Source organism: Siphateles boraxobius, unplaced genomic scaffold (assembly GCF_051911475.1).
Source record: "Siphateles boraxobius isolate OS27281-9 unplaced genomic scaffold, OSU_SipBor_1 3, whole genome shotgun sequence".
In the NCBI taxonomy this organism is placed as follows: domain Eukaryota; kingdom Metazoa; phylum Chordata; class Actinopteri; order Cypriniformes; family Leuciscidae; genus Siphateles; species Siphateles boraxobius.
The window spans coordinates 6165361-6174862 of NW_027508919.1; the positions used below are offsets into that span (position 1 = coordinate 6165361).

At 38.2% G+C, this 9502-nt stretch overlaps 2 protein-coding genes across 2 annotated transcripts; both read right to left on the reverse strand.

Moving 5' to 3' along the window:
- Positions 1-403: 403 nt before the first annotated feature.
- On the reverse strand, positions 404-1999 carry gprin1 (G protein regulated inducer of neurite outgrowth 1). The gene has a single exon (XM_077247218.1). The coding sequence runs from the start codon at positions 1997-1999 to the stop codon at positions 404-406; it is 1596 nt and encodes a 531-aa protein (XP_077103333.1).
- Positions 2000-5442: 3443 nt separating this feature from the next.
- adirf (adipogenesis regulatory factor) lies at positions 5443-9439 on the reverse strand. The gene is made up of 3 exons (XM_077248072.1): positions 9361-9439; positions 8210-8272; positions 5443-5546 (listed from the first exon to the last, which is right to left on the reverse strand). The coding sequence occupies exons 1-3, from the start codon at positions 9437-9439 to the stop codon at positions 5443-5445; spliced, it is 246 nt and encodes an 81-aa protein (XP_077104187.1).
- Positions 9440-9502: the final 63 nt, after the last annotated feature.

Genomic DNA, 9502 nt, shown 5'->3' on the forward strand with positions numbered 1-9502 from the left:
ATACATGTTTGAAATATATAAATTTTAAAGGTAAAATTATTTGTGTAAAATATTGTAAAAGGGCACTTTAAAAATGATCCTCACTGACCACAACAATATCAGGGTAGCACGGTCTTGACAGAAGCAGGCAAATATACACTCATAACAACATAAGCTGGAAGGAGCCATTTTAAAGTCAAAGTGCGAGGAGAAATCAAGACGACTGTAATTGTTTGCAGTGTATCAAACTAAACCAAAAATGTTGATTATCCATACAGGGACTTGTTGTGGCGCAGTGTCATTTTTAAATGTTTTAAGAATGGTAAAGGGGTGTATTATCGAACAAAACCCAATCCTGTGCACGGCTAAAGTGCACAAAGCTGGGAGAGATTGTCTTAAGATGATTTCGACTTTCATGCCTTTCTTAGTTTTCCTCATCTTGACGTGGTCTTGAACAACAACTTGGTCGTCGGACGTTCCTGAACCACTGGCGAAAATGATTCTGTCGACGCCTGCCGCTCTGCACCGTCACTTCCTCTCTTTGTTCTTTGGCCGGGCTGCTTTCACTGGGTTCTGGCATGGGGGGAGGACTGGAAGGCATTGTGGTAGATGTTTCAGTCAGATCCGTTGGCAAATCATCCGTCGGAGCAGGCAAGGCCAAAGGTTGTTTATTTAGCTTCTTTACCTGTTTCTCCAGGTGTTTCTGGATAGCCGTACCCAGCACTGCCACCTCCACCACTGCACCATACACCTCCCAAGTCATTCCCTTTTCGTCCCAGCTCACCTCCTGCACGGGTTCTGGAGTTTCCTCTGGCACCACCCCGATCCGTGGTTCCGGCTCTGGGATGACCTCAGGTGCGGTCAGAGTAATCGGGCTCATGGGAGCTGTGGCAACTGAACGGACTTCCACCTGCAAGCCCACCTGCAACTCTGCATCTTTGGTCTGGGCCACCTCTGTACTACACTTGTTGGCGAGTTTTCCAAAGGTGCTTGGAAAAATGAACGCTGCAGAGCCCTCGGGAGGAGTCATGGGGCTGGTTGCCACTGATTGGTACATCACTTCCAGACTGACCTGGGTTTGCACATGCTGTGCTTGTCCAGGTGACCGAGTCACGCCAAGCGTCTCTTGCGCGGGCCGTACGGCATTCCTGGAGTCAGTCGATTCGATTTTCTCCAGTTTTACTTCTTCATCTTTAGGCTGTGTGGGCTGATCTTTCAGACTGCAGACATTCACTTCCACAGAGGCCCTTGTGTTAGCATGTGTGCTACTTGCGTCTGTTTTCTGAGGGGTGCTTGAACCTTTTCTCCCAGAGTTTGTGTCATTACTATTATCCCCAGGATCTCCAGGCAATCTTGGTTCTTCATTGGTGGTATTCTGCTCAGTTGATGCGTTGCTTATCACGCTGGTCTTCTGAACTTGACTGACCTCAATCATGTTCACCACCACGATGGAACCATCGAGATTCTCTTCCTCAGTCGCTCCTCCACCCTCAATGGAAGAGACAGTCTCGGGTTCAGTAGGGCAGTTGGAAGTCTTCTGCTCCCCAAACTCCTCATCCTCCTCATCCTCCAATATACAGTCATGATTGGTCACCAGTATGGTGATCTCCTGGTTAATCTCCTGGTCAAGGTTTTGTCGGCCAAACGGCAAGCATATCTTATCTGTTGGTTCCTCTGCTCGGTTGACACACCTCTCTTGTTTGCACGACTCAGGTGGCTTATTTCTCTCTACTGCTGTTTGGGTAGAAGGTAAATCTTCTTCTAATCGCTGCTCATGTGGAATTACTGACTCGATCTGATCTGATGTAACCTCTGGGTCGAGTTGTTCCTGAATGCTGCCGCAGATCTCCTCTTGGATTGAGGTCCCTGGGTTTTCAGATGCTTTTGACAGGTTTACATCAGTTATGGTGTTATTCATAAGGGGCGAATAGTCAATACTTCTGTCATCCATGTTTAAACTTGAGCTGGTCCCTGAGCCAACTTTCCAAACTTCACTTTCTGTCAGAACAGGACCCTCCATGGGTTTAGAGATGATTTCGTGTTGATCCGAGAGAGGGGCAGGAAAACACCACTGACGGTTTTGCTGGAAAACATTTACATAAATGCATTAGTACATTAATGTTGGTGCAATTATTAAAAAAATGGCACTTGACATGCATTAATGATAGCATACTCATATTATTTGTAACCATATTAGATAAAATTCATATCAAATCATATTGTTTAGTAATGGTCTCTGACACTGACAAAAATCTTAATTTCTGTTCTTGAGATTATTATTACATAAAATTGCAAATAAACTTCAGCCTTATAAGACTTAAGAAAGGAAGAATAGAATCAATTGTCAATAAGCCTATTCCTTTTTTTTCCTAAAAAAGAGAGATCCAATAATGTCATCAGCTGTCTGATTCAGTTCATCCACACACAGATAACTTGCTCGGTAACAGTGCACTCTAAAACCAAAACTACGACGACACACAATGAGACAGTTATTGAAAAAAAACCCAACGACACATACCTCAACTGCAAGACAGATCAAAAGTGGTATCCATATTTTTAAAGATTTCACAGCTAAAGCATGTCTTCACACTCCAAGCCCGTCTTTTAGATGCTCGAAATAAGAGGCAGGCTGTAGATGGTTTGTTTTCCAGAAGAATCTCAGTGGATGGTGGTCCTTGGATTTCACTTTGGCTGCGAGTAGCTACTGAAAGCTTCTGATTTTTAGTTTCCCTGGAAACCAGACTCAACCTGGCAGTGAGTGGTAATGAAATGACAAAGTATCCCTAGCTTTATGATCAGAAGCAAGTGATGGTGATTAAAATCCGTTTTTTTCTTTTTTTTTCAAAAAAGAGGGGAGAAAAAAGTCAAGCATGGCTCTTATGTAATAAAAAATCAAATGAAACAAATGTACTTAGCAGACACTAAAAGGGAGCACCGGTAATGTTTTTGTGATCTCTGGAACAAAAACATTTGATACACTTTAGTTTTTCCTTTGAAATATATAGAATTAACTTTTTTTTTCATCATGTCACAGGAAACAAATCACTGTTAGTGTAAAGTGCTGGACAATCAATGTAGGTCATTATGCTGATGCAATGATGCCTATTAGATTATCTTCAAATTGATATTCTTTCTGAATTTTATTGAACAGCATGTAAGTTTAAAGCTGAATGGTAGCTATAAAATGGCTTTCCCAGGTTTTTTGGATTCATGTATGTGGTTGCATAGATTGCACCTCAGCATGCCGTGGATTATGTTCTGGGGAGCTTTATTCTATCGCCCATGTTCTCACCATAGAAATCGCGGGCTTTTGCCAATCGCACGCTCCCGCAGAATATTTGTTTCCTAGCAACCAGCCATGTAGATGCATGGGGGGGGGGGGGGGGGGGGGGGGGGGGTTGTTCAGAAAACACACGCCATATTTTGATAACAAGAGGATGCAGGCAAATGATGATGATGAGGAGGAGGTGGATAGGGATGTAAAGATGATGGGGGGTGTGAAGGTAAAGATTATGCCACAAGTTGCGGAGATCAACTGTAAATTAAGTCGAGATGAGAAACCTTTTCTCAGGATAAAACTGTTTGACATTTGCGTCTACCACAGATATGAACACTAATGGGTACATCTTGTCTGCTTACATCAAGGAATTTCCATTAATAAACAGTTCAGGATATTTGTTTCCATTTAGCTTTCATAGACACCTACACAATCTGGCATTGATAAGTGATTTTCATGCCATAAAAATGAACACTGTGTTATATTTGTGTTTTAAAGGAACTGAACTGAAAATATAAACCAAAAGGAAGCAATAGATTGTTCTTCCTTGCAGCTGCATATAACATTTTAAGGGGTTCTCTGCAGTTTCCCATGCAATATAGGGTGCGTTTACACAAAAAATCCACTTTTTACTTTTTACTCGCATCTGATCACAAATCGAAATTTGATGCATGCATCTAAACTCATAAATTTTGAGCCACTTCCAAATGTGTTTTAAATCGATAAATGTTAGGAGTTGCACAGACTCGACTTAAGCTTGATGTTGACCAGTGCTTGAAGTGGGGGAAAAAAGGTGCCGGTACTCTCTTGCACTGGCAAATCCCACAGTTTCACTATTAGTAGAGAGATGCTGCACACTCAATGAATCGCTCCCTCATTAATGCATTCATATAAATTTGTTTATACTCTATTATACTAAATGTGTTAATACTCTATTATACTAAATGTGTTATATAAAATATGATAAATATATCTTTACTGTGCTAGGCTACTTTATCTGTGTCTGATTTAGAACGAGCAGAAATCTGTGAGAAATATAATGGCCCAAAGACAAAAGAACTGATAAAAATAAGCGCTTATGTAGGAGCTAATAGCTTTGTGGGCAGCGCTCTTCGAGTTGCAATTTGCAAAGAGTTTATTAAAAAGTTCATTTTATAGCTATATTTTGGTTACATTTGTGAGTTAATAAAAATGTAACTGGTTGTGTAAACTTGGCACGTTTCTAAATATCGATAAATCAGTCAATATAGCCCTGAATCGAATCAAATCGTATCGCAGATTTTTTTTTTTTTGAGGTATTGGCATTGTATCGCTGTCTGAGAGAATCGATATCATATTGTATCGTGACGAACTGTCCGATTTACACCCCTAGTCTAAAGTGAATGAAAACTTGGTCAAGTATGGTCAAAGATTAGACCTGTGCATTAAGACTTGCAGTGTCGCAGCCTAACAAATTAATCTACAGGGCAAATACATCCATACTTAAGATGTTTCTTTTCAACTAAATGAGATTTTAAAACGCATCTAAAGGATGTCCATTACAATACTTTATTGCAGTTTTACGGAAATAATTTTAAGCTGTGCAACACATTTGAAACAGGATGCGTAATTAGGTGAGTATCAGCCAACACACTGCACGCTCAAGGGGTTATTGTTCGTAATCAAAAACATTATTTCTTGACATCCACAGGAATACTGAATAGCAGGAACTGCCCCAAGGCACTTTTGAATGAAAGTTCTTTCACTGTGGTCGATCTGTTATGTTGCCATAGCAACAGTTCACCCCCCCCCCTCCCTCCAGTGACGTGGGAGCTGAGAAAATAAGAGATGGTTATACTAAGAAAGTGAACGTGTTCTTGCATACTCTATATCCTCACATCATATTACACTAGAATAGAAATGCACGTAGGATGGATATAAAGAGACACAGTTGAACGGAATGTATCGTGTATTTTGAAGCATATGCATCTTTGAACAGAAAATAGGAGGATCAACAACTAAACTCAAATGACATCTTTAGGCATAGTCCACATTGGGACTGCAGATGAAATCAAGCCAGTACATTTGCAAAGTTGCTAGTTATTATTATTATTATTATTTACAATCGAATTCACAAAGTTTAAACTTTAATCTATTCTGAAGGAATATATAAGAAGGAATGTCCAATTGGTTGGGCAGTGCAGCATTTATTTAGAACTCATTTTTTGTCCAAACTCCTTAATGGTGTCTGATGTTTTCTCTGCAGCGGTGCCTATAGCAGACTGTGTTTGTCTGGACGCCTCCTCAGCAGCTGTTTGTACACACACACACACACACACACACACGCACAGAGAGAGATCCGTTAGGGACGCATTTGATAGAGATAGGCAAAACAATACAATGCAATTTTAGATTGAAGACATTATGGCAATGGCATGACAAAATTATGCACAGAATATTCTGTTTGCAGTAGGCTACAATACGATTGGGGACATCGACTGTACACAAGCTGTAGGCTATCAAGCACATCCACTATGAAGGTAAAATGATGACATAAAGAATCGCATGCGCAGGGTAAGATTTGTGAAAGTGTACATAAGATTGCAAGCGTAAATTAAATTTGCATGTGCAAGATTATTTGTAAAGGTGCATAAATCGCCCTTCAAGTGTAAGAAAAAAATATTTGCAGCATTTAACTGTTATTCGTAAGTGTAATTCATGTATTTTGAAGCTGCAGCTTCATGCTAATGCAAAATAAATAGGATATGTATTCTTCAGACTTTCATTTTTCCTCGCTTATACTTTTGGCTCGGTTTTTGCGCACAAATGCGGCCAAAAGCACTGCAAGCCTGTGAACAGCAATTTGCAATCGAAAACAACAGAGGCAGGAACTCCAAAACAGAATAATTGCGTAAAATCAAACTTTGTGTAAAAAAAATAAACTGTTGCAAATGTCTACATGACTTATTGTGTGCATGAGGCAAAACGTTTCCGTAAATAACCGGATTTGTACAGTTGCGTCTTTCTTTTTCCTGCGCTTCCAGTTTTGGCACGATTCTCTCACTGAGTTTTGCAAGCGCGAAGAGGAGGGCGGGTCCACCTTCATCATGTAGCCAATCAGATGAGCTTCTCGCTGACTCTCGTTTTACTCTGATCTGATTGGTTCAATAAACACGCCAATCACCAGAACACATTATCTTCATTTGGCTCAGAAATGTTCTCATTGCCGAAATTGTACTTTTAATGCACACATACATGTTAAATAAATAAATTAACAAATAAATAAATAAATACATCATGATTGCTTAATAGTCTGTGCACCATTAGGCTGACTACTATATGAGCCAAAACGGAATTTCGAGCTGGTGTGTTACGAAAGGAAATTTCTGTGTTTTCAGTTCATGTATCCTGCTCATCATCATGCTCCTCCTCATCAGGCCATATCAGTTTGTAATCTTGATGCTTAATGTGGGCCTAGTATCTGCACTACTGCATGCATAATTTCACCTGTCAACTGATCATGGGGATTCCAGAATTATTATTTTTATTTTACTAAAATGAGTTACAATAATATTTTTTCCCTTTAACGTAAGATCATCTCTAAATTATGCACCATTTATCACCTGCAATGCCATCAGTTAACCACTAGATGGCTGTATAGCCCTATATATATATAAACATGCTGTGTATTCCCTGGTTGCTGGGTTTTTATTCAGACGGAATTAGTAACTTTTTGTCAAAGTTGAGTTCATGTTGATTTAGTATCAGTTTTTCATTACAGTCAAATCTGGACACAGAGAAAGCATTTTTTTAGTCATACTATCTACATATAATAGCTTGATCAGTCACACGGAAGTAATCAGAATCAATATTGACAGTGCAAGACAATATTTCAAAATATATAATTGAGTGTTAAATACCATGAACATGATGTGAAAAACACTGCATCAGAATGGTATTATTACATAAAGAATGGGTATTAAATGTTTTGATTGTAAAGTTTAACATCAGCTCAGTGGTATAACAGATTCTATAATATAAAATTTCAATCCAATAATATTAACACCAGCTCGAAATTCAATATGAATGTCAGTCAGCCTGGTGCACAGCTTTTTAAGAAATCATGATTTATTTATTTATTTATTAATTTATTAATTTATTTACTTAGTTAACATGTATGTGTGCATTAAAAGTACCATTTCGGCAATGAGAACATTTCTGAGCCAAATGAATATAATGTGTTCTGGTGATTGGCGTGTTTATTGAACCAATCAGATCAGAGTAAAACGAGAGTCAGCGAGAAGCTCATCTGATTGGCTACATGATGAAGGTGGACCCGCCCTCCTCTTCGCGCTTGCAAAACTCAGTTAGTGAGAGAATCGTGCCAAAACTGGAAGCACAGGAAAAAGAAAGACGCAACTGTACAAATCCGGTTATTTCGGAAACGTTTTGCCTCATGCACACAAGAAGTCATGTAGACATTTGCAACAGTTAATTTTTTTACACAAGGTTTGATATTACGCAATTATTCTGTTTTGCAGTTCCTGCCTCTGTTGTTTTCGATTGAAAATTGCTGTTCACAGGCTTGCAGTGCTTTTGGCCGCATTTGTGCACAAAAACCGAGCCAAAAGTATAAGCGCGGAAAAATGAAAGTCTGAAGAATACAGATCCTATTTATTTTGCATTAGCATGAAGCTGCAGCTTCAAAATACATGAATTACACTTACGAATAACAGTTAAATTCTGCAAATATTTTTTTCTTACACTTGAAGGGCGATTTACACCTTTACAAATAATCTTGCACATGCAAATTTAATTTACGCTTGCAATCGTATGTACACTTTCACAAATCTTACCCTGCGCATGCGATTCTTTATGTCATCATTTTACCTTCATAATCCACACCTAAGTGCATCTTTATCTATGTACAGATGTATATAGCAGACTCGTCGTGAGCTGGCAGCTTTCTCTTACCTATACTGGTGGTTTCTTTGGCGGACTCTGCCACCTGGTGCACGACATCTTGCGATGCCTGAACTGAAATAAAATTATCAAATATGCTGGATGTTTTTCATGCGCAATGGGGAAAAGGTCTCTCAAAAAGCAGTAGCCTATCTAAAAATTACATTAACGCATGGTGAAATGGACTACAATAAATAAAATAATAATAATGATAAAATTCAATAAAAAATGTTGGTTTCACTTTATTTTGATGGTCCCTTTTACACATTCTGTTGACTATAAGTAACGTTGCACCTAAATGTCTACAAACTCTCATTACAGTGTAGAGTATTAGCAGACTGGTATGGGTTAGGGTTAGAATGAGTAGACATACTTGTAAAATAACTAAGTCAGTAGAATGTCTGTTGGGAGCATTGCAACAAAGAGCTTTTAGATATTAAGCAGACAGTCTATAATACTCTACCTAGAGTTAGTTGGCATATAGTTGCAAAGTTACTTATAGTCATAAACAAATTGTTCAAAAAGGGTACATCACAATATGGTGTTACCTAATATTTAAACAAATGTTTTAAATTTGAATTATTTGAATATGCTTAACTTTGATAACTTTGTATTGAATTAGTTAAATTAATGTCAAAGCAAATATAGTTTTTTTCTGCCATTAATCAGTGTCTAGGATTAATTTAAAACTTACAAATTCTAAGCTTTAAAAATAAAAATTTATTCTGAAATTCACAATATCTTTACAATTTACTCAAGTAGTATTATTTTACTCAATTACTCAATTTAATTTGACGGAAATATGTCATGTAATTGAAATATGCAAATCTTAAAAACTGACAATTTTTGATACTGTAATCCTGTCACTATTTTATGAAATATTGTAAAACAAATGTAAAACATGGTAAAATCAAATTATTAAAATTCTAGTTAAAATAAATAAAATAAATAATAAAATAATACATGAAAACATAAATCAACAAATAAAAAGTCAAATAAAGAAATGTTTAAATAAACATCCTGATGGTCAAAGTTCTTTCAAATCAATCTGTGCCACAATAAAACACATATGAGGTAAATTAGACAGCTGTTCTTTCTTAAACTAAAAATGAACGTTACCAAATCAATGACAGAGCGGGAGAGCAGTGTGCATCCATTAGTACCTGCACTGTCAGTGACGCCTTTAGTGGCTGACTGTGTTGTGTTCTTCAGCCCCTCCAGAGACTTCTTAACGGAAGCCATGATACTGAGCACATACACTCACAGTCCTACCGGCTCCACGTAAGAGGGATGCTGCCAGCAGGC